We start from the raw sequence: 27443 nt of genomic DNA, 5'->3' as shown, positions 1-27443 counted from the left end.
CAGGAATAAAGCCCCCGAAGATCTGCCTCTTTCCGAAGACGACGGAGCAGGACAACAAAGCCGGCTCTCTTCCCCCGCTTCCTCTGACGAGGCCTCTGAAGCAAAATTGAGCTGACCGGCAAGAGTGGAGGTGAACCGGGTGCTGCGTCGCGCTCAAGCGGCGGTGGGAAAACAACGTCGTATCGTTGACTCTGAAAGTTATCCATAGCAGATTTGATCGGCAGTAACGCATGGCGATCATAAATCCGAAGGGAGATGACATCGGACAAAGCTGTAGCAAGAACACTTGCATAACATATGAAGTAAACAAACACACGGACGGAGGCAGCGGCACAGCCAAACACAGGCGCCATCTTGCTTCTTGGGACAACAACAGTAATGAAAAAATCACACAAAATATGACTCTTTTTTTTTTTTTTTTTTTTTAATAGTTTTTAACTTAAAATGGCACCAAATAGTACCCCCAAAGCAAACCTTTCGGTATGCCAACATTTCTTCAGCTATTTTCAGGGCAGGGTCGGATGATGATGAGCTACAATAAAATGCATCATGGCCTCACTTCAATTCAATTCAATTCAAGGGTCGCGGGGGGCGCTGGAGCCTATCCCAGCTGTCATAGGGCGAGAGGCGGGGTACACCCTGGACAGGTCGCCAGTCTGTCGCAGGGCCAACACACAGGGACAGACAACCATTCGCACTCACGTTCACACCTAATGGCAATTTGGATTATCCAATTAACCTATCCCCACAAGCTGCATGTCTTTGGACGGTGGGAGGAAGCCGGAGTACCCAGAGGGAACCCACGCAAACACGGGGAGAACATGCAAACTCCACACAGAAAGACCCCGGCCTGATGTTGGAATTGAACTCAGGACCTTCTTGCTGTGCGGCAACAGTGCTAACCACTGTGCCACCGTGCTGCCCAATTCAATTCAATTCAATTGTATTTATATAGCGCCAAATCACAACAAAAGTCGCCTCAAGGCGCTTCATAGATACAGAGAAAAACCCAACAATCATATGACCCCCTTTGAGCAAGCACTTTGGCGACAGTGGGAAGGAAAAACTCCCTTTTAACAGGAAGAAACCTCCGGCAGAACCAGGCTCAGGGAGGGGCGGCCATCTGCTGCGACCGGTTGGGGTGAGAGAAGGAAGACAGGATAAAGACATGCTGTGGAAGAGAGACAGAGGTTAATAACAGATATACACTACATTTTCATCAATGACATTTTTCATAAAGCAAGCCTACAAAAGCCTATATGTCATGGTCCTGGGTCATTTTGACCCAGTGTTCTTAGTTTTCCTGTAGTTTTGTATTTTGTTCCTTATGTCCATTGGATTGGTTGGTTTGGTATTTGGATTCCCCCTGTGTCCATGTTTTTATTGTGGTGTTTGTTCTGGTACCGTGTTCCCATCCTTTGTGTTCTGTGTTCTCCTCATCCCCCCATATTCATCCTTCTTCTCTGCCTCTCTCTCTCTGTGCTCATCTCTGTGTACTGTGTTGTGTTTAAGGTCCACATCTTGGTGTCAGTATTTTCAGTTTCGTGTCCTCCCTGCTCGCTAATTGTCTTCAGCTGTGTTCCCCGTGTGTTCCCACTTCTCTCATTACCTTCTGTGTATTTATGTCAGAGTGTCCCTTTGTTCTGTGTTGCGTCGTCCCTCTAGGTTGTGTGCATTTACCGTGTCTTCCCAGCGCCTCAGCTTTAGTTGCTCCCAGGTTAGTTATTGTATGGCTTCTTATGTTCCTGTTAATAAAGACCTGCCTTTGAGGTCATCACCGTGTGTCTAGAGCTGTGCATTTGGGTCCTCTCTTGCCTTCACACAGCCGCCGCTTGACACTATATTTAGATGAAGGTCAGATGGAGGTCTCAGACTGCTTGCTGCTGGATTGGAAAAGAAAACACCAAAAAAGAGCCACGTGACAGCAACTGCAACATTGCTACTAAATTTGAAAAGTGACTTGTTGATGACTTGTGATGTGTTGGAGCTTTTGCTCCATAACCTTTTAGTTCATGGTGCGCAGAAATCATTTGAGCCACATGTGATTCCGAAGATCCTCCAGGGTGAAGCGGTCCTTGTAGTGCTTCCTCAGACACCCCGTCAAAAAATCCCTGCATTCTTTACAGAAATGAAATACTCTTGTTAAAGTTATCCACAAAGTTATTTCACCTTTCTTATATCAACAGCCCTTTTGGCAGAAATCTTACTGTTTGAAATGTCAGCTAAAATCGGTGGGTTTTGGTTGATGATCTTGTAGTCGCAGTCAAATGGTAACTTGTTGTGTAACAGCTGGTACATCACAACACCCAGCTGCCAGGCTGTAGTATATTCTGCAGAGCAGAAGCCGTACATGAACCACTCTGGACTATTGTAGATCCTGGTTCCTAAAACACAAAGATAAGAAGAATTAATGGGGAGGGAACATGATGTGGAGACAGTTCATGACAGCACAACGCTGTGGCTGAAAACATACCTGCGTTCCTCCTGAACCTTTGTCCCGGAGTAAACGTGACTCCACAGCCAAAATCGATGTATCGCACTCGGGGTTCCTCCGAAGATGTTTCAATTAGAATGTTGTGTGGTTTAATATCTCGGTGGAAAACCCCCTTGTTATCCATCGTAATGGCTGCGTCAACTAGTTGTTTCATTATGACCTAAAAGAAAGGAAGCCATATTTGGAGCACAGGACATTCTCTATGAAAAACTGCTGTAAGCTCCAAATGCTCGTCACTTACCTTAACATGTGTCTCTGACAGAGGTTTATCTGTAGTTTTGAGGTAATTGTCTAAGTCCATGCAATTTTCTGGTTTCTCAAAAACCATAATAAGCTCATCTTCCAGATCAAACCAGTCAAGTAGAAGTGGGGTTATACTGCTTTCCGTATCATGTGGTCCAGCCCCAACTTGTATCAGTAGCGCCACCTCCAGGGGAACATCAGTACTTTTCCCATTCCAATCCTTCAGAAGGAAAGTTACTTCAGGTCAGTATTCAGAATTTCAACAAAAGTAGCTATCAGCGTACAGACAGTTTTGAAATAGTCACAAAATGACCTGATCTTTAAAAAGCATTCTTTCCACTGAAACATGTCAGTTTAAACAATAAGGTGACCCACTGTTCATAGAATTCGACCATATTTCCTGACGATTTCACACACAACTGTGAGACCAGTCTGGTTCATGCACGGAGGAAATACGTGCCTTATGCTTGATGCCTGAGAAGGCCTGAAATAATATAAATACTAGGGCTGCCACAAACGATCATTTTGATAGTCGACTAGTCACCGATTATTTTTGCGATTAGTCGACTAATCAGATCATCCATTGGACGTAAAACTACAGCTTATTGCACCAGCAGTATCTGCTCTTATATAACTATCATTAGCTTACAGCTTTAAGTGTTTAAGGTCTGTGCTAACTAAAAATAAAGACAAGATGATAGTTTATTAAATTTTAATGAAATTTGCAGATTGTTTCGGTGAAGTTTAATAAACTCCTTGCTATCTAAAATATAACAGGACACTGGAGTATATTCTCCAGCATCTCACACTTCTGATAATCAGTTGTCTGCTTGATGTTTATTCAGCTGTGTAAAAACTATAACTTTAATCTCAGACAAACTGATTTACTCAGGAACAAATAAAATACTAAAGAAAGCCAAACAATAACATTTTAAGTTATCTAAGTGACTCATATATATTTAACCTGAGTAGCGAAAGACGGCGGTGGGTTTGAAAACGATTTGCGGGGAGTCCGGTGTTCTCACGGCGCTAGTGAGCCTAGCCCCCGGCTCGCTAACGAGCTAGTGGGTAACAGACGTCTCCGAAAACGTCGGAGCGCTTTTGAAAATATGTGGTGTCCTGATAAACTGAGCAGATATTTGAGGTTTACACAGCTACATTCTCGCCTGAAAATATGTTAAACGTTTATTTTGTGACCCAGAAAGAATAATAAGAGTAAAGTTAAAACTAACTAGCTGCCGCCATTGTTGGAAACTGCGCTGGGCCGCGCTATGAATTCTGGGACACAGCTGCTTCTTCTTCTTCTTCGGGGTTTAACGGTAGCTGACATCCTTGTACATGCAATGCTGCCATCTTCTGTTTCAGTCCGTTATTACACTCTTAAATCCTGCCACTTACTCCTGCGTCTTTTGTGATCTTACAAAGCTTCAAACGACGCGTCGACTATTAAATCAGTCGTCGACGATTTTGATAGTCGACGTAATCGTGACTAGTCGACAAATCGTGGCAGCCCTAATAAATACCTGCTGGAATAAGAAAAGACGCTTACCATTGTTGTGCGCGCAAGTCTGCGCTGTTGAACATGTTTGATTGCCACCTGCATTAAAGACATTTTCTGGGTTAGAGAAGTACAAACAGGAATAAACTGAAGATCTGTGAAATGCAAATGTAAGAAGCCATACTGGAAAACTGTCTTTTATGCGTATTCCAGAAAACACGGTGGCAAAGCCTCCATGACCCAGCACCTCCAGCTCTTGATATTTTTCCAGGAAGTCTTCTGCAGACACACAGGAAAAACATACAGGTTATGACTTGTTACACAGAAAACAGCTGGTACAGTCCTATAGAGCTTTGTTATAACATTTCTATTAATTGGTAAATAGCAGCTACATTTTAGCAGATTAGTAGGTAGGTAACGTCACTACTGCCCAGAGTGTCTCTTATTGTCGATTGGTCCCACAGGAATCAAACCCAATCTCAAACCCCAGGACAAATTCTAAAGGATCTTGTGATCCAGCTCAGAAATATTGCCATTATCTTACCTTTTCTGTCAGTGCCGGATATCCTCGGTGAGTCACATGTTTCAGAGGGTTCCTGGGTGGGACTCTCCTCTGGGCTTGTTGTCCTGCTTTTTTTGCTGGATGGTCCCTCAGATTCGTCACTAGTGCTCTTCCGTTTGTTGCTCCTCTTAATTATACTAGAGTCGCTTGAAGGCACTATGAGAAGGCCAACTAAAATGGAAAAAGTAGTTTGACTTTAAGCATTTTCAGTCCAACTCTGTGTGTCAACTGCTTTCTACTGACTTTCTAAGGTCTGGCAATCGTGCATTAAAGCAATAACTGCACACTGAAAATCAACACAAAGAAGGCTAAATGAACCAACTACAAAGTTAAAGACCGTTAAGTACACAGTTAAAGTCACAAAATAAACTACATAGCCAAGATAATGTCACAGCTAAAACAGGTCTTATCACTTACATTTCAAACTGGATTCCCCAGAAACAAAGTGGCTGGGACCCGGTTTTGGACCTCCACTGCTTTTGCTTTTTTTGGGGGATTTGTCCAGTCTTTCAGGTAAGTCCCTTCTCTTTCTTCCCTCTATTCTTCCATCTGGAGTCATCTTCACCAGTGTGGAGATGCAAGGCTCTGTTTGGTGTCCTGAAATCAACAAAAGATGATTTTGTTTAAGTCAAATTCAGTTGCCTCAAATAAAAACCCAGAAGCATGCATAATTACCATATGAATCCCATTTGACTTACCTAGAGGGTTATTCAGATCCACAGGACGTGGTGCAGTATAAGTTGGCCAAGACTTTGACATTGTGTGATTCATTTAGGTTAATTTAGTTTCAGGATTTCACTCTTCACTCTGCAAAGATGCAATGAGCTGTGTGTGAGAACTATGATCTTTAGTGTCTTATAACAATGTCTTATAACAACAAGGTGATGACATCACAAGATTTTGGAATTCTTGGTTTCCATAGCTACAGAACATCAGCCTGGGCTAGGCAGTAGTTTCTGGTGAAGGCAAAGTTCTGTAAAGATTTATTTAGGGGTGCAATATTGCAAAAACTGTAGCGCAGCTGCATAAATGCATGTTTATAGAGGGCTGCTTCAAGGTGGGAACTGTGCTTCTACAACAAAGGCCATAAAACTAGTTAGGAACAAGCAATGGATATTATAGATAATATTGTAGCTATTATACCAACAAGAAGGACTCTCTTTGGGCAGCATTTACTTGTAAGGCAGTAGTGAAGGCTAATGGATAGCTTTGCAGGCTAAAAGCTAGCAGCACAGGTTAAGTCAAAATTCACTTGATTTCAGTTTTATTTACAGCACCAAATCACAAAAACAGTTGCCTAAAGGTGCTGGAATGTGTTGACTGATCTATAAATCGTATCTGTGCGCATTATTGTGACTAGTTACTCACTAAATGTATGAGCAGTATTGGATGTAATGCATAATAAAATTATGCGTTACTGTGATGAGGTTATATTTTTCAAGGTTCAAAGGCTATAGAAAGAAAGCACGTGTAGCCCAGTGAATTTGAACTTCCACAGTTATTCTTTTTCCTTTCCTGCCTAATGTATTTTCTTATAATTTCTCAATAATTTATTTGCTCTGTTTTACCTAACCTCCGACTGTCTTGGTGAGTGTTGTGGAAGTTAGTATTGTTAGCTGATGTAACAAGCATGGTACCTGCTTCCCAACTCTATCGGTGTGGGGTTTTTTCTTTTTTTCTTTAATCGCTGGTTGTTCATATTTATGTTCCACTTGTATACCTCATCTGTTTGTATGTTGTATACTCACTGATTGTTCAATAAAGTTCTTGTTAAAATTACACACATATATATATATATTAGGGGTGCAACAATACACAAAATTCACGGTTCGGTTCGATACTTTGGTGTCACGGTTCGATATTTTTTCGATACAAAAAAAATGTTCATGCCTTTTTAATTTGTCATTTATTAAAATTATGAATATATATTTTAACTCAAAAGTACAGTTTTTAAATTTAACCCTAACCCTTGTGCGTGTTTTTTATTTTGACAGCGAATGCGCACCTGCGGACCACTTATGTGCAGCCCTGGTTATTTAGCTCATCATATCGCAGCCACAGAAATTCTTTTGTCCATGAAACCATAAAGCTGCACTTTCTTTTTGCCTTATAGTCTGATTTGTCATAACTTCTCCGTTTTATGGTAAGCTTTTCTTTGGCTGTCACTTCTTCACCCTGACCTGTCTTATTTGGCTCAGCAGAACTAAAATATATATCCTGCTGCTTTTACACGCGCACTCACATAACGCTCAGCGATTCTCTGCGCGATCAACCTCTCACATGTTTAAGCTGCAGGAGATTTCACTTGTCATGTTTGCATAGTAAGCTAACGATTGATAAGACGATGTCAGAGGAATTGGTGCACAAATTATCATCACTCACCAATCAGTGCTGTCGCTCTCTATACACAGTTCGTGCGATTGCAAAGTGAAAGCAAAAAACAAGCGCAAATTCAAACGCGATTTCAATATGTCACATATTGACAGTATATAAGTATTGTCTTGAGCACTGTTAGTGCCAACATATATAAATGGCAAAATAAAATAAAAATACTTCATGAATATCTCATAATTGTATATATTTGTGCATTTGAGCTGAGCATTGAGCGGGGACTTTTCACTATCGATCGATTATGATCAATGACAGTGAACCTGAGCACCTCCCCTACCTTTGGTGTGCGCTCACGCAGCTTGTAGAAAAAGTTTAGTGTGGAAGAAGTGGAGAAGGTGGAGCTGAAAAGCTGACATAAAACAATTAAAACTAAAAATGGGTGCAGCAAAATGTGTCGATTTAACCGCCATGTTAGCTGTCAGTGCTGCTGCACCAGCAGCAAGCGGTAACAACTAGTGACAACCAGTGAGAACCAGCAACAACCGGTAACCAAGCCTCACAGTCAAATATTGTTTGAAACAGATACTTGGATTTCAAATAATTTAGAACTGATACTACCATTTATGTGATGCTCCTCTTCTATCCAAATCACCTGAAAGGCAACAAAAAAGATTCTCTATCCCTGGTGATTGCTGCAACCAGCAGCACAGCAGTGAAAAAAAAGCAGTGATCATTTGTATGTAAACAACACATGAGTTATTGGATGTGATCGCTACAGGTTATCACATCCAATATGGCAACAGCTCTTGAGCAATGTGTGCATGACATGACAAAGGTTAATAAGAGGCCTAACATTGTAGAGGGAAGCCAAAGTGTTTGAGGAGAACTCGGAAAGACACAGGCCATCACCATGGACTCAACCAAAAAGGATGAATGCATGTTGTGTGCATGCTGCATACCTATGTGTTCAAAGTAAAACGTGTGTACTGAACAGAGCATTTGCCATCCAGAAGCATTTATTGTATTTGTAATCATGCTTTTGTATCATATTTTATGAAGAAGACTAGTCAGTTGGCAATATGGCGCCACCTGTTGTCATCTTCTCTCTGCTCTGATTCCCAAATGTGGTCAAACATTAATATATAGTTTTTTATACACAAGTACTTGGAGAAACAAAGGTTTCTGGGGCAATGTGCTCATTTAAAGGCACATATAGGGCTAAGGGCTCAGTTCAAACACAGTGGGTTGTGGGGATTAATCCAGCTCCGACAAGTCTCAGGCGGATCTTACCGCTAGCAGCCCAGGAATAAAGCCCCCGAAGATCTGCCTCTTTCCGAAGACGACGGAGCAGGACAACAAAGCCGGCTCTCTTCCCCCGCTTCCTCTGACGAGGCCTCTGAAGCAAAATTGAGCTGACCGGCAAGAGTGGAGGTGAACCGGGTGCTGCGTCGCGCTCAAGCGGCGGTGGGAAAACAACGTCGTATCGTTGACTCTGAAAGTTATCCATAGCAGATTTGATCGGCAGTAACGCATGGCGATCATAAATCCGAAGGGAGATGACATCGGACAAAGCTGTAGCAAGAACACTTGCATAACATATGAAGTAAACAAACACACGGACGGAGGCAGCGGCACAGCCAAACACAGGCGCCATCTTGCTTCTTGGGACAACAACAGTAATGAAAAAATCACACAAAATATGACTCTTTTTTTTTTTTTTTTTAATAGTTTTTAACTTAAAATGGCACCAAATAGTACCCCCAAAGCAAACCTTTCGGTATGCCAACATTTCTTCAGCTATTTTCAGGGCAGGGTCGGATGATGATGAGCTACAATAAAATGCATCATGGCCTCACTTCAATTCAATTCAATTCAATTCAAGGGTCGCGGGGGGCGCTGGAGCCTATCCCAGCTGTCATAGGGCGAGAGGCGGGGTACACCCTGGACAGGTCGCCAGTCTGTCGCAGGGCCAACACACAGGGACAGACAACCATTCGCACTCACGTTCACACCTAATGGCAATTTGGATTATCCAATTAACCTATCCCCACAAGCTGCATGTCTTTGGACGGTGGGAGGAAGCCGGAGTACCCAGAGGGAACCCACGCAAACACGGGGAGAACATGCAAACTCCACACAGAAAGACCCCGGCCTGATGTTGGAATTGAACTCAGGACCTTCTTGCTGTGCGGCAACAGTGCTAACCACTGTGCCACCGTGCTGCCCAATTCAATTCAATTCAATTGTATTTATATAGCGCCAAATCACAACAAAAGTCGCCTCAAGGCGCTTCATAGATACAGAGAAAAACCCAACAATCATATGACCCCCTTTGAGCAAGCACTTTGGCGACAGTGGGAAGGAAAAACTCCCTTTTAACAGGAAGAAACCTCCGGCAGAACCAGGCTCAGGGAGGGGCGGCCATCTGCTGCGACCGGTTGGGGTGAGAGAAGGAAGACAGGATAAAGACATGCTGTGGAAGAGAGACAGAGGTTAATAACAGATATACACTACATTTTCATCAATGACATTTTTCATAAAGCAAGCCTACAAAAGCCTATATGTCATGGTCCTGGGTCATTTTGACCCAGTGTTCTTAGTTTTCCTGTAGTTTTGTATTTTGTTCCTTATGTCCATTGGATTGGTTGGTTTGGTATTTGGATTCCCCCTGTGTCCATGTTTTTATTGTGGTGTTTGTTCTGGTACCGTGTTCCCATCCTTTGTGTTCTGTGTTCTCCTCATCCCCCCATATTCATCCTTCTTCTCTGCCTCTCTCTCTCTGTGCTCATCTCTGTGTACTGTGTTGTGTTTAAGGTCCACATCTTGGTGTCAGTATTTTCAGTTTCGTGTCCTCCCTGCTCGCTAATTGTCTTCAGCTGTGTTCCCCGTGTGTTCCCACTTCTCTCATTACCTTCTGTGTATTTATGTCAGAGTGTCCCTTTGTTCTGTGTTGCGTCGTCCCTCTAGGTTGTGTGCATTTACCGTGTCTTCCCAGCGCCTCAGCTTTAGTTGCTCCCAGGTTAGTTATTGTATGGCTTCTTATGTTCCTGTTAATAAAGACCTGCCTTTGAGGTCATCACCGTGTGTCTAGAGCTGTGCATTTGGGTCCTCTCTTGCCTTCACACAGCCGCCGCTTGACACTATATTTAGATGAAGGTCAGATGGAGGTCTCAGACTGCTTGCTGCTGGATTGGAAAAGAAAACACCAAAAAAGAGCCACGTGACAGCAACTGCAACATTGCTACTAAATTTGAAAAGTGACTTGTTGATGACTTGTGATGTGTTGGAGCTTTTGCTCCATAACCTTTTAGTTCATGGTGCGCAGAAATCATTTGAGCCACATGTGATTCCGAAGATCCTCCAGGGTGAAGCGGTCCTTGTAGTGCTTCCTCAGACACCCCGTCAAAAAATCCCTGCATTCTTTACAGAAATGAAATACTCTTGTTAAAGTTATCCACAAAGTTATTTCACCTTTCTTATATCAACAGCCCTTTTGGCAGAAATCTTACTGTTTGAAATGTCAGCTAAAATCGGTGGGTTTTGGTTGATGATCTTGTAGTCGCAGTCAAATGGTAACTTGTTGTGTAACAGCTGGTACATCACAACACCCAGCTGCCAGGCTGTAGTATATTCTGCAGAGCAGAAGCCGTACATGAACCACTCTGGACTATTGTAGATCCTGGTTCCTAAAACACAAAGATAAGAAGAATTAATGGGGAGGGAACATGATGTGGAGACAGTTCATGACAGCACAACGCTGTGGCTGAAAACATACCTGCGTTCCTCCTGAACCTTTGTCCCGGAGTAAACGTGACTCCACAGCCAAAATCGATGTATCGCACTCGGGGTTCCTCCGAAGATGTTTCAATTAGAATGTTGTGTGGTTTAATATCTCGGTGGAAAACCCCCTTGTTATCCATCGTAATGGCTGCGTCAACTAGTTGTTTCATTATGACCTAAAAGAAAGGAAGCCATATTTGGAGCACAGGACATTCTCTATGAAAAACTGCTGTAAGCTCCAAATGCTCGTCACTTACCTTAACATGTGTCTCTGACAGAGGTTTATCTGTAGTTTTGAGGTAATTGTCTAAGTCCATGCAATTTTCTGGTTTCTCAAAAACCATAATAAGCTCATCTTCCAGATCAAACCAGTCAAGTAGAAGTGGGGTTATACTGCTTTCCGTATCATGTGGTCCAGCCCCAACTTGTATCAGTAGCGCCACCTCCAGGGGAACATCAGTACTTTTCCCATTCCAATCCTTCAGAAGGAAAGTTACTTCAGGTCAGTATTCAGAATTTCAACAAAAGTAGCTATCAGCGTACAGACAGTTTTGAAATAGTCACAAAATGACCTGATCTTTAAAAAGCATTCTTTCCACTGAAACATGTCAGTTTAAACAATAAGGTGACCCACTGTTCATAGAATTCGACCATATTTCCTGACGATTTCACACACAACTGTGAGACCAGTCTGGTTCATGCACGGAGGAAATACGTGCCTTATGCTTGATGCCTGAGAAGGCCTGAAATAATATAAATACTAGGGCTGCCACAAACGATCATTTTGATAGTCGACTAGTCACCGATTATTTTTGCGATTAGTCGACTAATCAGATCATCCATTGGCAGTGTTGGGACTAACGCGTTATTAAGTAACGCGTTACAGTAACTACGTTATTATTGTGGTAACGAGCACAGTAACTAGTTATTATGCCAAAACCAGGAACGCGTTACTCGTTACTGGGATTTAGAGAGGCTCGTTATTCGTTACTTCGTGTGGTGGCTATCGCGGAGCTTCCACAGATTCAACAACATTAGCAAGTGGTGGAGGCCAGCAGGTGGATGAGAGGAAGGGGACGCAGGAGGAGGAGAGACCCGAAGCGGCCGCCCGTCCGAGTGTCAGGTGAACTGAACTTCAGGTAAGACGTTATGACCTGCAGTCTCTCTGGGTCAGATATAAACCAAGTTTATTTGGAGTTTATTTTCGTTATGCTGACTTTTTCGTACTGCGTGCTAGCTAGCATGACGGGGTTTCTATACAGCTGGGTGGTGCTATGTTACTGATGTTGAACTTTATTTTGTTCATATGGTTAATTATTAGAGTTTCCAACCGTCCCGTAAAAAACGGAATCATTTCGTATTCAGAGAAATTATTACGGGTTTCGTATTGAGGTGAAAAGGAACAGTTTGTCCCGTAATTCAGCTACAATGAAAAAGACACAAAGCTGGAGTTATTCTGTGTCTTTGCTGCACAGCTGCCTCTTCTTCTCTCATCCTCTCCCCCTCCCTCTCCTGTTTCTACTTCAATCATGAAACTGATCAATGATCAGCTGATCGGCTTTTCTCTCTTGTTTATTTATCACCCACTTTGCGCCAGAAAGAGGAAACCAGCGGATGTCGCGGTAAACAACAGCAGCATGTTTAAGCTTGATCAGCTGTTGTTAGAATTTATTTAGTATTAATTTCTAGTATCAGCTGATGTTTGCTGGAGCCACAGCTGTAAACCTGCTGGTCAGGATGTCGGTTTGTATATGTGGTGAGTGGGAAACATGAAGATGAAACCAGGAGATGTCCTTACTGAATCATCAGAGCTGAACAGGTGATGGAGAAACAGGTTTACCTTTTAGGTGACATGAATGAGTTGAAGGGAAGTTATGAACTGTTTCTGAGAGACAAATAACACCAGGATCCTTTTCTAAGTAGCTGACAGCTGGTAACTGTGCAGGGGCGGATCTAGCAAAGTGTTGCCAGGGGGGCAGGTAGGGCATTAACAGGGAAAGGGGGGCACAAAGAAATACTTTCTTATTCTCATTTCAAATGTCTCGCTTTTAATAAATAATTATCTGAGTCTTACAACCAACGATTGATAGATTGATGCATATATACCATCAAGACAGTGTACATCACTGTCACAACAGTGTTTATTTGCATTCAAAGGCTTTATGATATTTGCTATAATGGTGGGCCGGTCTCTAGTCAAAATGCCCGGGCCAATTTTTTGTCCCAGTCCAGCTCTGTATGCAGCTCATCTGCAGTCTGGTGTTACCAACATCTTCCTATTCAGAAGGCAGAATTTCTGAGTTCTGAGTACAATCAAAGCACCACGACTGCAGTTTTTGTGTTGGATGTAAAAAGCGCACATGACGCTGTGACGTAGGCTATAATCATGGCGGCGGTCAACGACGGTCCAGGCGTGGGATTTCTCTCGTGGAAATATGCACATTATCTTTTCCTTTGGTAGGTGACACAGTGCACTTGTGGCAAGTAAGCAAGCTAGAAGACTGGCACTCTTGCTGGGTATCAAGTTAGCAACACATTAACAAGAGAAGTCTGAGTAAAACCAAAGTTACTTTCCCTAGTAACTAGTTACTTTAAAAGTAACGAGTAACTTGAAGTAACTGAGTTACTTTTGATGGAAGTAACTAGTAATGTAACTAAGTTACTAATTTAAAGTAACTTACCCAACACTGTCCATTGGACGTAAAACTACAGCTTATTGCACCAGCAGTATCTGCTCTTATATAACTATCATTAGCTTACAGCTTTAAGTGTTTAAGGTCTGTGCTAACTAAAAATAAAGACAAGATGATAGTTTATTAAATTTTAATGAAATTTGCAGATTGTTTCGGTGAAGTTTAATAAACTCCTTGCTATCTAAAATATAACAGGACACTGGAGTATATTCTCCAGCATCTCACACTTCTGATAATCAGTTGTCTGCTTGATGTTTATTCAGCTGTGTAAAAACTATAACTTTAATCTCAGACAAACTGATTTACTCAGGAACAAATAAAATACTAAAGAAAGCCAAACAATAACATTTTAAGTTATCTAAGTGACTCATATATATTTAACCTGAGTAGCGAAAGACGGCGGTGGGTTTGAAAACGATTTGCGGGGAGTCCGGTGTTCTCACGGCGCTAGTGAGCCTAGCCCCCGGCTCGCTAACGAGCTAGTGGGTAACAGATGTCTCCGAAAACGTCGGAGCGCTTTTGAAAATATGTGGTGTCCTGATAAACTGAGCAGATATTTGAGGTTTACACAGCTACATTCTCGCCTGAAAATATGTTAAACGTTTATTTTGTGACCCAGAAAGAATAATAAGAGTAACATTAAAACTAACTAGCTGCCGCCATTGTTGGAAACTGCGCTGGGCCGCGCTATGAATTCTGGGACACAGCTGCTTCTTCTTCTTCTTCAGGGTTTAACGGTAGCTGACATCCTTGTACATGCAATGCTGCCATCTTCTGTTTCAGTCCGTTATTACACTCTTAAATCCTGCCACTTACTCCTGCGTCTTTTGTGATCTTACAAAGCTTCAAACGACGCGTCGACTATTAAATCAGTCGTCGACGATTTTGATAGTCGACGTAATCGTGACTAGTCGACAAATCGTGGCAGCCCTAATAAATACCTGCTGGAATAAGAAAAGACGCTTACCATTGTTGTGCGCGCAAGTCTGCGCTGTTGAACATGTTTGATTGCCACCTGCATTAAAGACATTTTCTGGGTTAGAGAAGTACAAACAGGAATAAACTGAAGATCTGTGAAATGCAAATGTAAGAAGCCATACTGGAAAACTGTCTTTTATGCGTATTCCAGAAAACACGGTGGCAAAGCCTCCATGACCCAGCACCTCCAGCTCTTGATATTTTTCCAGGAAGTCTTCTGCAGACACACAGGAAAAACATACAGGTTATGACTTGTTACACAGAAAACAGCTGGTACAGTCCTATAGAGCTTTGCTATAACATTTCTATTAATTGGTAAATAGCAGCTACATTTTAGCAGATTAGTAGGTAGGTAACGTCACTACTGCCCAGAGTGTCTCTTATTGTCGATTGGTCCCACAGGAATCAAACCCAATCTCAAACCCCAGGACAAATTCTAAAGGATCTTGTGATCCAGCTCAGAAATATTGCCATTATCTTACCTTTTCTGTCAGTGCCGGATATCCTCGGTGAGTCACATGTTTCAGAGGGTTCCTGGGTGGGACTCTCCTCTGGGCTTGTTGTCCTGCTTTTTTTGCTGGATGGTCCCTCAGATTCGTCACTAGTGCTCTTCCGTTTGTTGCTCCTCTTAATTATACTAGAGTCGCTTGAAGGCACTATGAGAAGGCCAACTAAAATGGAAAAAGTAGTTTGACTTTAAGCATTTTCAGTCCAACTCTGTGTCAACTGCTTTCTACTGACTTTCTAAGGTCTGGCAATCGTGCATTAAAGCAATAACTGCACACTGAAAATCAACACAAAGAAGGCTAAATGAACCAACTACAAAGTTAAAGACCGTTAAGTACACAGTTAAAGTCACAAAATAAACTACATAGCCAAGATAATGTCACAGCTAAAACAGGTCTTATCACTTACATTTCAAACTGGATTCCCCAGAAACAAAGTGGCTGGGACCCGGTTTTGGACCTCCACTGCTTTTGCTTTTTTTGGGGGATTTGTCCAGTCTTTCAGGTAAGTCCCTTCTCTTTCTTCCCTCTATTCTTCCATCTGGAGTCATCTTCACCAGTGTGGAGATGCAAGGCTCTGTTTGGTGTCCTGAAATCAACAAAAGATGATTTTGTTTAAGTCAAATTCAGTTGCCTCAAATAAAAACCCAGAAGCATGCATAATTACCATATGAATCCCATTTGACTTACCTAGAGGGTTATTCAGATCCACAGGACGTGGTGCAGTATAAGTTGGCCAAGACTTTGACATTGTGTGATTCATTTAGGTTAATTTAGTTTCAGGATTTCACTCTTCACTCTGCAAAGATGCAATGAGCTGTGTGTGAGAACTATGATCTTTAGTGTCTTATAACAATGTCTTATAACAACGAGGTGATGACATCACAAGATTTTGGAATTCTTGGTTTCCATAGCTACAGAACATCAGCCTGGGCTAGGCAGTAGTTTCTGGTGAAGGCAAAGTTCTGTAAAGATTTATTTAGGGGTGCAATATTGCAAAAACTGTAGCGCAGCTGCATAAATGCATGTTTATAGAGGGCTGCTTCAAGGTGGGAACTGTGCTTCTACAACAAAGGCCATAAAACTAGTTAGGAACAAGCAATGGATATTATAGATAATATTGTAGCTATTATACCAACAAGAAGGACTCTCTTTGGGCAGCATTTACTTGTAAGGCAGTAGTGAAGGCTAATGGATAGCTTTGCAGGCTAAAAGCTAGCAGCACAGGTTAAGTCAAAATTCACTTGATTTCAGTTTTATTTACAGCACCAAATCACAAAAACAGTTGCCTAAAGGTGCTGGAATGTGTTGACTGATCTATAAATCGTATCTGTGCGCATTATTGTGACTAGTTACTCACTAAATGTATGAGCAGTATTGGATGTAATGCATAATAAAATTATGCGTTACTGTGATGAGGTTATATTTTTCAAGGTTCAAAGGCTATAGAAAGAAAGCACGTGTAGCCCAGTGAATTTGAACTTCCACAGTTATTCTTTTTCCTTTCCTGCCTAATGTATTTTCTTATAATTTCTCAATAATTTATTTGCTCTGTTTTACCTAACCTCCGACTGTCTTGGTGAGTGTTGTGGAAGTTAGTATTGTTAGCTGATGTAACAAGCATGGTACCTGCTTCCCAACTCTATCGGTGTGGGTTTTTTTTCTTTTTTTCTTTAACCGCTGGTTGTTCATATTTATGTTCCACTTGTATACCTCATCTGTTTGTATGTTGTATACTCACTGATTGTTCAATAAAGTTCTTGTTAAAATTACACACATATATATATATATTAGGGGTGCAACAATACACAAAATTCACGGTTCGGTTTGATACTTTGGTGTCACGGTTCGATATTTTTTCGATACAAAAAAATGTTCATGCCTTTTTAATTTGTCGTTTATTAAAATTATAAATATATATTTTAACTCAAAAGTACAGTTTTTAAATTTAACCCTAACCCTTGTGCGTGTTTTTTATTTTGACAGCGAATGCGCACCTGCGGACCACTTATGTGCAGCCCTGGTTATTTAGCTCATCATATCGCAGCCACAGAAATTCTTTTGTCCATGAAACCATAAAGCTGCACTTTCTTTTTGCCTTATAGTCTGATTTGTCATAACTTCTCCGTTTTGTGGTAAGCTTTTCTTTGGCTGTCACTTCTTCACCCTGACCTGTCTTATTTGGCTCAGCAGAACTAAAATATATATCCTGCTGCTTTTACACACGCACTCACATAACGCTCAGCGATTCTCTGCGCGATCAACCTCTCACATGTTTAAGCTGCAGGAGATTTCACTTGTCATGTTTGCATAGTAAGCTAACGATTGATAAGACGATGTCAGAGGAATTGGTGCACAAATTATCATCACTCACCAATCAGTGCTGTCGCTCTCTATACACAGTTCATGCGATTGCAAAGTGAAAGCAAAAAACAAGCGCAAATTCAAATGCGATTTCAATATGTCACATATTGACAGTGTCTCACCGATGCCAATGACGTAATTACCCAGCTACATTTCAGAAAGAATGCAAAAGCATTGACATATATTTTTCCTTCCTACGATAGGCCGACGGGCAGGGCAGAGATAGATTTTGGTAGCCCGACTGGAAAAATCGCTAGCCCCAGGATATTATATTATCTATAATATCACTCATCTTTGGAAAAGAGAGTTTATTACAGAGAAATGGCTCTTTCCAAAATAAAAGCTATACTATACGCTTCTTCTGGGCTATATTCTCAGCAGCATATTAAACATATCAGGTCCCCATAAGGAGAATCCTGTGCTAACGGCTGTCTAAACGACTCGGGTAAAGTTTGTAGCATGCGTACTTGTTGTTTTTGTCTGCTTCCACTTGTCTTTGCACTAGGATGATGTCGGCGTAAATGTGCAGTCATATTCGTTGTGTTCCCACTAGTGCTTTCAGGTTAATCTCGTTGAAATGACCTTAACGCCACAACACGGCAAATCTCCATTAACGTGCATGGGGCTAGACGGCCAACACGTTAACGAGCTAACTGCGCTAACACGCTAGCTCCCACCCATGTAATTGAGCATTGAGTGGCACATCCAACATACTGTTTTACTTTAGTCCATGACGCGCTTACCTTCAGGGTCATACGTCACATGAAAACCAAAATAATTCCAAACGCCAGATCTGAATGAGGATGGGGGAGGTTCAATTTGCCATGTTGCAAGGAGAGCTTAACTTCTGTCTTGCTAGCTTGCCCTGCGCTCTTCCTTCTGACGATGCTGTCTGTGTTGAGCGCTCAGTGGATCTGCGCTCAACAGTGCAGCCTAGGCGGAGTAGTCGAACACAGATTCACTGAGCGCTCAGCACAGACAGAAGGAAAGTTGATAAAATAAATTACAAATTTTGTATTGTTCGATACATATGCGTACCGAACCGAAAGCACTGTATCGAACGGTTCAATATCGATACGAATATCGTTGCAGTCCTAATATAAATATATATATATATACATACATACATATATATATATACAGGGCCGGCCCGTGGCATAGGCCGTATAGGCAAATGCTAAGGGCGCCGTCCATCAGGGGGCGCCACGCCAGTGCCACAAATGTTGAAAAAAAAAAAAAAAAAGTTGGTACTATTATTTCTAAATACAAAAAATAATCCCACGTTAATTAAAATGCAGAGTAAAGCTTATTTAATAGAAATATTATTTGTTACAACATTACGCCCCCCCCTCGCACGGTGCGCCCCCTCCCTCCCCGTATCATGGTTCCTTTTGGACGTCGCCACATCAAAAAATCAACACAAGATGTCAAAACGGCCAAAACTGTCAGGTGCCCAGGGAAGAAAAAAGAGAAAAGACGGGGAGGAGAAACGAGAAAAAGACAGAGGTAGGTAACGTTAGCCTACATGAAATTATTTGTCTGAATGTGATAGTAACCTAAATTTTTAGCATTAAGCTAATGTTACATGATTCACTAATTGCTAATCAATAAATAGCTAGTTAACTGTTTTAACGTCAGTTAATATTGTGGAGGGGGCTAAATTGTTATGGAAAATAATAATGTAATGTTAGGTAATTACAGTACTCCCACCATTCCTCATTTGTATTCATCTTTTAAGCAGGTGTTTTTTGTTTACATTGTTATTGCCTTCTGGTTAGCTAACGTTTACCCTGCAGGTAATAGTCACTTTTCCACCCCTGTATATATTATAGTTGTAAGCCTAGTTGTTAAAGCGCACATCATTAATGCTAATTAAGCAATATCACATGAGAGGGAATGCTGTTTTTTAATATGAGCACTGCTGTGATTCGGTCAAAGATAATCATAACATAACATTCTCATATGATATTATACTGTTACTTTGCATTCTGCCATTCAGCATTTCACTGTAATGATGACAATAAATTGAATCTAATCTAATTTGCATAAGAGTTAACATCATACATATATCTCTCTGGTTTTTCATTTATATTATATCATTTCATTTTATTCCTGGAATCATATGTTTTTATTATTAGACTTTAATTCTCAGTGGTGTCACATACTCCTCTCTTCAGATGCACTGTTGAAGTTTCTAAATCCCACCCCTGGGCCATCTACCACATCTACCGCTGCTGCCTCCACTTCAGCAGCACAACCCACCAGTGATGCAGCATCAGCAGCACAACCCAGCCATGATGCAGCAGCATCAAGCGGCCTTCCTGTTGCCTCCACCTCAGCAGCACAACCCACCAGTTAAAGTCATACTGGTTTATTTAATATCTTGTTTTGTGCAGTGCCTTATTTATATTGTATTTTTAATTTATTTTATCCAACTTGTTGACACGCTTTATTGTGTTTATGTATGTTATTCATATATTTTTTTATCTTGTTAATTATTCTGATTGTGAATTTGCTTTCTTTAAGCTAAAAAAAAAAAGGTCAAAGACAAAGCTATTCGGTTTCTTGTGAGTACATACACTACACTGCCGATGTAGGGGGGCGCCACCTAAAATCTTGCCTAGGGCGCCTGTGTATATGTAGCAGCTTTTAGGCAGGGATGACTCCGAGAGTTGCTTTCTCACTGCATATGTTTTATTTCACAATCAGATCGATAACAAAAACATACAGCAGCTCCTCTCCAACTCCTAGCCCTTCGCTGCGGTGGAAAAAGAACGACTCCAATCCCCTTCAAGGAACATACGTACAAAAGAGTTTTCCTGACACACCAATGGGGCGTTCAATGCCATCTTGTAAATATGAGTACTCTGGCAGAATAACTGTTCAAATGAAAAATACACCAGAACAAACAAGCAAACAAAAAAAAGAAGTGTGGGGTACCTTTGAACCAATGAACAAAGTATAACAATTTATACTTTTTAACATAACCCGGCCCCGTCAATATGTGTATCTCTCACACTCTCCCCCACTCGAGAAATGTCGTCCCGACATAAATGTACCTTATAATCTACAATCCATAGAGAACAATAGAGTGGCATGGACTATTTACCAGGTTACATTACACCTTTTTATTTTTAAGTTACCCAAACTACCGTGCACTGTAGTTGTGTATACTCCTGATATAATCAGTTTAGCTTTCTTTTTTTGTTTTTAGTCCAACATTCAATCTATCAAATTACCATGCTATTTGTACTCTCCTGTAAGGGCATTAACTTTGTCCACATCTCATCTGAACACTAAGCATCTTCCCTTTACTCATACACATGTTCGGCCTGCAATCCATGTGTCACGATATTTCAATCAACATAGGTACATTTGTTACAATCTGAAATAGGGGTACCAAGTGTAAACATTATATCTTCCTCTTTTACCAAGGTCGCCAGTAACCTTGAATATTCACACATTTGGTGGCCACTATTCTTTCTTCAAGACTTGGTTGTCCAAGTTTACTATAGGTCAAAGTCTGTGGTCTCCTCCTTTCTCTCTTTGGGTATGGACTTGGCTGGTCTGTTTCCAAAGCCTCTTCGACATCAGAGCTGCTGTCCACCTCCCCTGCACCCACAATAGCCACATCCTCTGGTTCCATATTGTCCATTTTCTCCTCATCAGCTTGGCTGGGGTCCCCCTGGCCATCTCCTGACATGTGAGGAAGCTCATCTGGCTCACCCCTGTCCCTTAGTGGCATAAACTCTGCCGCTGTGGGGTCCAATGTAGGTGAACACTGAGGCTCAGGATAAGGCCAGGTGAAAACCGCATCAGAAAACTCATCGGTGTCCTCCTCCTCCTCACTCCCCACTTGTGTCGGAGTCATGCATGTTTGTTCCCGTTTGTTATAATGTCTTTTCCTTGTTTTAGTACTAGTTACAGTTGCCTCCTTATCTGCTGGGAGCGGAAGAAAATCGCAAGGCAACAACATATTCCTGTGCAAAATCCTTGTCCTGCCTTTACCATTCTCTGGCTCTAACTCAAACACAGGACTGTCCTCTCCCTTTTGTTTTTTAATGATGTAGATGTTGTCTTCCCAATAGGAGCAGATTTTACCTGGCCCACCCCTCTCCACAACATTTCTAACAAGGACACGACTCCCTATTTGAAGTGGTGGACCATGCACACTTTTGTTGTACTGCCTTTTACCTCGGTCAGCTGACTTAGCTGCATTTTTGGAGGCGACAGTGTAAGCTTCAGCCATTCTCCTTCTCCATCTGTCCACATAGTCCTGGTAGGAGCCTGAACTGTCCTCCTGCTCAATGCCAAAGAGAAGGTCAACCGGTAACCGTGGTGACCTACCAAACATTAGGAGAAAAGGAGGGTAGCCAGTGGCCTCATTAACAGTACAATTGTAGGCATGTACAACTTTATGGAGGTGGCTTTTCCAGTCTCTTTTCTGTTCCTCTGTTAGTGTTCTTAACATCGAGAGCAAGGTCCTGTTGAATCTTTCGGTCTGCCCATTTCCTTGTGGGTGATAAGGAGTAGTGTGTGACCCTTTAACACCAGCCAGTTCTTTTAAATGGTGCAACAGTCTATTCTCAAACTCTCGCCCCAAATCGTGGTGTAATTTTTCTGGAAAACCAAACCTGAGACAATAATCATTGAATAGTTTTTCTGCTACAGTCTTAGCTGACTTATTTGTAGTTGCGTAGGCCTGAGCGAAGCGGGTGTAGTGGTCCATAACTACAAGTATGTATTCACACCCCCCCTTGCATTGCTCCAGGTGCAAAAAGTCAACTGAAACCAACTGAAATGGATGAGTGGTCTCTATGCTCAACATAGGTGCCCGTGCCTGTCTGTTTGGCTTCCTCTGTTTGAGACACTCACAAACATTACTGGCATCTTAGGCCAGAAGAAACGATCCCTAACTAAATTTAGGGTCCTTTCTGATCCCAAGTGACCCATCTGTTTGTGTAGTTCATTGAGCACTAGTGGGTGGTAAACTGAGGGGAGAACTAGTTGTTTTTTGTGTCGAGTCTCTCTGAACATAGTTCCATCCTCTCTGATTTTTAGTTTGCTCCACTCTCTAGCCAATGCTTTAAACTCAGTGCTCTCAGTTTTAATTTCCTGTGTGGTGGGCCTTTTGTTTTGCACTACAGACTCGTACATTTTACCTATCACGGGGTCTTGCCGCTGTGCTGCACAGATTTCCTCTCTCGGTATTGGCTGAATCATGTCCAGCAGTTCCTCTGCTTGTGTTTGATGCTGAAGGGTGTGGAAGGAGACAGCGTTAAACATTAGAGCTTCTGTTTGCTGCACTAATATGCCCTGCTGTGAGGCTGCAACCACGTCCTGGCTAACCGTCTGTGTACAGCAGTTCATATAGTCCTCAAAATCGAGGGGCATCCTGGATAAAAAATCTGCATCTGCATTTGTTTTTCCTGGCCTGTATTTTATCGTAAAGTTGAAATCTGCGAGCTCAACCACCCAACGCTGACCTGATGCATTCAACTTTGCTGTCGTTAACACATAGGTGAGTGGATTATTATCTGTATAAACCACAAAAGATGGCGCATGCAGCAAATAATCTCTGAAGCGCTCACAGACAGCCCATTTGAGAGCTAAAAACTCCAGTTTGCCAGCATGCATATGGTAATTTTTTTCTGGCGGCGTTAACGTTCTAGATCCATAAGCTATGACTCTTAACTTGCCATTACTGCGCTGGTAGAGCACTGCTCCTAACCCTGCTTGAGAAGCATCAGTATGAAGCACAAATGGTTGGTTTAGATCAGGGTAGCCTAGGATCGGAGGACTGGCCAGTTTATTGACTAAGTAAGACAAAACCTGATGGTGTGACTCTGTCCATTTCACAGGGGCTGATGAAGGCAACTGTCCTTTAGCCTGTTTGTTTTTCTCCTTCCTTCTCTTGTTCTGTGTTTTTAAGTCCTGTGGGCTACTTTTAGCATTTGTTTGGGCTGCTAGCAGTTCATACAAAGGTTTGGCGATACGTGAAAAGTCCTGTATATAGGCTCTATAATAAGATAGGAAGCCCAAAATCTGTCTCACTTCCCCCACTGTACTAGGGTGTTTCTCTTTAAGTGACATCACGGAGGCGACCTCTGCTGGATCCATACTATGGCCATCTTTTGACACCACTCTACCCAAAAACCTGACCTTAGGCTTGAACAGTTCACATTTCTTAGCAGTAAGTTTGACCCCATGTCTCTGATACCTTTGTAGCACGGCTCTTACATGCTCAACATGGTCCTCAAAAGATTTACTGTGGACCAAATTGTCATCAAGGTACGGTAGACAGATATCATCACGCAGACCCCAAAGACACTCCTCCATGCTCCTCTGGAACTCTGCTGGGGCGGGGCTGAGTCCAAATGGGATTCTAACCCACTGGTATAAACCCCAGGGGGTGATGAATGCAGTGAGTGGCTGACTGTCTTCGTCTAGGAATCCTTGATGATAAGCCTTTCCCTGGTCTAGTACTGTAAACCAGGAGCTACCAGTAAGGCTGTCCAACATGTCCTGTATCCTGGGAATAGGATGTCTGTCAGGCACCGATTTGCGATTAAGTTCTCGATAATCCACACAAAGTCTGGGGTCACCGGACTTTTTCCTAACACAGACTATCGGTGACGAATAAGGCGACTTGGATTTCGTGACCCACCCCCTATTGATCAAGTCTTGCAGGTAAGCTTTTACTTCCTGATGCAGAGGTTTAGGCACACTATTGTAAGTCTTTTGAACTGGTGTTTGGTTGTTGAGAGTGATGTGCATCCGAAGACTAGGAATGCAGCCTACATCATTTTCGTCTTTTGCAAAAGCTTTGCATTCCTCCCTGAGCATCAGCCTCACCGCCGACTGTTGCCCACTCGTTAGATGGTCTAGAACTACAGGAGGATCCCAAACACCACTTGTCTCACCTGTGGGGGCTAATGGGACTTCAACACCTGCATCGTCTGCTGTTTTAGTTGTTGGAGTTTCTACAGGTTTTAGGGCAGCTGGGTATATTGCTTTTACGCCCTCAATGTGCCCCAGGACAACACGCGGATCTACAGAAATATTATGGCATGTGGTATTTGTGACAGATGCTGGGACCATGGCTGAGTTGCCCCTTTTTACTTTAAACAATACTTCCTGCAAATGAAGCCCCCCAGGCAGGCTGGGGTTCAGAACAGGACAAAATAACATTACAGTGTCCTCGTCACCCTGTATGCGTGTGCGACAGCGAATGGTAGTAGCTTCACTAGGGCCTAAAACAACTTTACTCCGCCCTGTCTTGACTTGGATCTCTTCCGCGGCTGTTCGATGTGTCTCTATCAACTGGATAAAAGTCTTAGCAGATCCGACGTCAATACCAAAAGCACTACTCACAATATTTGCAGCACAGTCACTGTTTTTAACACCCTGTTGTTTAAGTTGCTCGTTGATGATTTCTTCTATAACATTGTATCCAATAATGGGATCCTGAGCTACATTTGGGTCACTTGAGACCAATACGGGCACTAGGAGACTAGAGCTGGTCGTCTCCACCCCCGTCAGTCTAAACTCTACAGGGACCCACCCCATAAATGGTATCTCTGTCTGATTAGCTGCGAGCCCATTTAATGGTTCTGAACCTAAGAGTTCATCTATCCCCCTGATAGTGGTGTGAGGTAAGTGCTTGACTCTCCAGTTCTCATTTATTACGGTAGCCTGTGCACCCGTGTCCCACAATGCGGTGACTGGTACATTGTCAAAAGTGCATCTCACCATTTTTCGTCTACCAATCAGTTTCACCAGTTTTTGTCCTTGCTTATCTGATAGAAGGTCAGAATATCCCATGTATGACAAACACCCCTTTTTCTCTCTTTCCCTCAAATGTTGTTCAACTAGCCTCACCGCTTTACATACATGTTTGTGATGGTGCCAGTGTTGTCCCTGACAGGCTTTAGAACAGTAACTGACAGATGAGCAGCCTGCACACCTCTGGAGTGGGGTGCTGACCGACTCTCTCTGGTGGCAGCAACCACAGCGGCGGGACTCCTGATGTGGCGGTGGGGTCACTGCTGGTCCCGTGGCAGTGGCCCTCTGGCGTTTCCCTGCAGCTGAAGTGGAGCTCGGCATCCTCTGGAGATGTGGCCGGGCTGGCCACACTTAAAGCAGTGGGTGCAGTTGTCTCCCTCTCCGTTGCTCTGGCAGGTCCTGCAGCCTTTCTTCCTCCGGGTGTCCGCGGCAGCATCTGATGTCCTCTTTGTAGTCTGCGACTTGCCAGCATTCAGGGAAGCAAGAACCATCTGCCTCACCTCTGCAACCTCGTTCCTCAGCTCTTTCACCAGGTCGTGCATTTCGGGTGGAGGATGATTTTTCTTGTCTTCCTTGGTGGCGGGGATCTGTGAGTTGCTGCGTGGTTCATCCCTAGTATGTAGCTCATTGATTCTTGGTGGTTTTGTATTGTTCCTCTTTAACTTGTTCAGTCTTTCTGTCTCGAGATTGGCAGCCTCATTTAGTTTCTCAATCAGCATTTCATCAGTCACATCTGGGTTGTCAAGAAGGGCTTTAATCTGGAACTTTATGTTGTCATTTTGCAGCCCAGTACCCACTGATCTCAAAAACGTCCTTTTTACCAGGTCCCGACTGTAGTGTTCTGCTTCTTTGTCCTTGGATGCGTACAGGAGGCGATCTTTAAGCTCAATGGCTCTGAATAAAAAGTCTTGAGCTGACTCTTTTGGATCTTGGGAAATATTTATCAGTTTTTGGTACAAATCAGATGTGTCATCTTCTCTGTAATGTCCTTTTAATATTGTCTTTAACTGTGTGAGTGTCAAATCAGTCTTTATTTCAAGCATATCACGCAGTTTGAGACCTGGATTGATGGCTCTTATCACTGCTTCAATAACTTCTGACTCACTGTGGCCTTTGCGGAGTCCATTTTCCATCTGATGCAGCAGGTTGGTATAGGACAGCCGATCGCGCTGCCCTCCCTCACCTATTTGGCCACAGATGCGAAACTCCCTGCGAATTGTCACCTCTGGTACTTTAGAAGACGGCAGGTTCTGGCCGAGGCTCGGGGCAGCGTCTGCCATCTTGAGTTTCTGCCCTATCGCTCTAATTTCTTCCTGCAGCTTGTCATACTTGTCTCTTTCGTCTGGAGGGTGGGAAAAATCACTCTCGGCCGCATTGTCTTTAGCTTTATATTCGCCCAAAAATGATAGAAGTTCCTTCACAAACTGTACAGCATCGTATGGTGTATAACTGTTTTCCACCTCGTCCAGTTTATGTTCTATAACTTTCATCAGTTGGCGTCTGGAAGTGTCTTTTGTAGGCTCATCTAGCGGTGTAGCAAAGCCTTTCACATTATAACCCACTTCTATGAGCTGATCACGACTTAGCTGGCAGAGTTTGGCGGTGATCTTATCTCGTAGGGCTTCTACCTCCATTGTGGGTACTCACAAGCTTGTCTTTAGCCCGTCAGATTTCAGGTCCGGTGCTTGGAGAAAGGTTTTTCTTCAGCGCTGCGGTAGCGCTAACGTTAGCCGCTAATGGCGCTAACCAGGCTTCTGCTTCACTCTCGTGCTGGAAGTTCTTCAAACCTTCCTCCTGGCTGGCTCGCCATGATATGTAGCAGCTTTTAGGCAGGGATGACTCCGAGAGTTGCTTTCTCACTGCATATGCTTTATTTCACAATCAGATCGATAACAAAAACATACAGCAGCTCCTCTCCAACTCCTAGCCCTTCGCTGCGGTGGAAAAAGAACGACTCCAAATCCCCTTCAAGGAACATACGTACAAAAGAGTTTTCCTGACACACCAATGGGGCGTTCAATGCCATCTTGTAAATATGAGTACTTTTGAACCGATGAACAAAGTATAACAATTTATACTTTTTAACATAACCCGGCCCCGTCAATATGTGTATCTCACACACACACACACACACACACACACACACATATATATATATATATATATATATATATATATATATATATATATATATATATATATATATATA

At 42.6% G+C, this 27443-nt stretch overlaps 3 protein-coding genes across 3 annotated transcripts; all 3 read right to left on the bottom strand.

Annotated features, from left to right (window-relative positions):
- Nucleotides 1-1156: 1156 nt before the first annotated feature.
- On the bottom strand, nt 1157-5568 carry LOC146649093 (serine/threonine-protein kinase pim-2-like). Its single transcript, XM_085387285.1, has 9 exons — nt 5496-5568; nt 5215-5394; nt 4780-4968; nt 4420-4514; nt 4287-4334; nt 2736-2957; nt 2474-2654; nt 2208-2384; nt 1157-2118 (listed from the first exon to the last, which is right to left on the bottom strand). The coding sequence occupies exons 1-9, from the start codon at nt 5566-5568 to the stop codon at nt 2027-2029; spliced, it is 1257 nt and encodes a 418-aa protein (XP_085243411.1). The 3' UTR covers nt 1157-2026.
- Nucleotides 5569-9586: 4018 nt separating this feature from the next.
- On the bottom strand, nt 9587-15848 carry LOC146649092 (serine/threonine-protein kinase pim-2-like). The gene is made up of 9 exons (XM_085387225.1): nt 15776-15848; nt 15495-15674; nt 15062-15250; nt 14702-14796; nt 14569-14616; nt 11166-11387; nt 10904-11084; nt 10638-10814; nt 9587-10548 (listed from the first exon to the last, which is right to left on the bottom strand). The coding sequence occupies exons 1-9, from the start codon at nt 15846-15848 to the stop codon at nt 10457-10459; spliced, it is 1257 nt and encodes a 418-aa protein (XP_085243351.1). The 3' UTR covers nt 9587-10456.
- A 4368-nt stretch (nt 15849-20216) lies between these two features.
- Nucleotides 20217-27178, bottom strand: LOC146649091 (uncharacterized). The gene has a single exon (XM_085387331.1). The coding sequence runs from the start codon at nt 26866-26868 to the stop codon at nt 25492-25494; it is 1377 nt and encodes a 458-aa protein (XP_085243457.1). The 5' UTR covers nt 26869-27178; the 3' UTR covers nt 20217-25491.
- Nucleotides 27179-27443: the final 265 nt, after the last annotated feature.

Source organism: Rhamphochromis longiceps, linkage group LG17, assembly GCF_057381845.1.
Source record: "Rhamphochromis longiceps isolate RC_006_pf linkage group LG17, R_longiceps_female_GT1.1, whole genome shotgun sequence".
NCBI lineage: Eukaryota > Metazoa > Chordata > Actinopteri > Cichliformes > Cichlidae > Rhamphochromis > Rhamphochromis longiceps.
This window is presented reverse-complemented; position numbering and strand designations above follow the sequence as displayed.

Bases quoted from the DNA above. Each gene is read 5' to 3' on its own strand.
- LOC146649092 (XM_085387225.1), bottom strand. From the start codon at position 15,848: ATGAATCACACAATGTCAAAGTCTTGGCCAACTTATACTGCACCACGT. The intron at 11,085-11,165 runs GTAAGTGACGAG...CCTTTCTTTTAG, and splicing joins TGTCAGAGACACATGTTAAG to GTCATAATGAAACAACTAGT. The intron at 10,549-10,637 runs GTAAGATTTCTG...ATTTCTGTAAAG, and splicing joins TTTAGCTGACATTTCAAACA to AATGCAGGGATTTTTTGACG.
- LOC146649093 (XM_085387285.1), bottom strand. From the start codon at position 5,568: ATGAATCACACAATGTCAAAGTCTTGGCCAACTTATACTGCACCACGT. The intron at 4,515-4,779 runs GTAAGATAATGG...GTGTGTCTGCAG, and splicing joins ATCCGGCACTGACAGAAAAG to AAGACTTCCTGGAAAAATAT. The intron at 2,958-4,286 runs GTAAGCGTCTTT...TTCCTTCTGAAG, and splicing joins GACTTGCGCGCACAACAATG to GATTGGAATGGGAAAAGTAC.
- LOC146649091 (XM_085387331.1), bottom strand. From the start codon at position 26,868: ATGGAGGTAGAAGCCCTACGAGATAAGATCACCGCCAAACTCTGCCAG.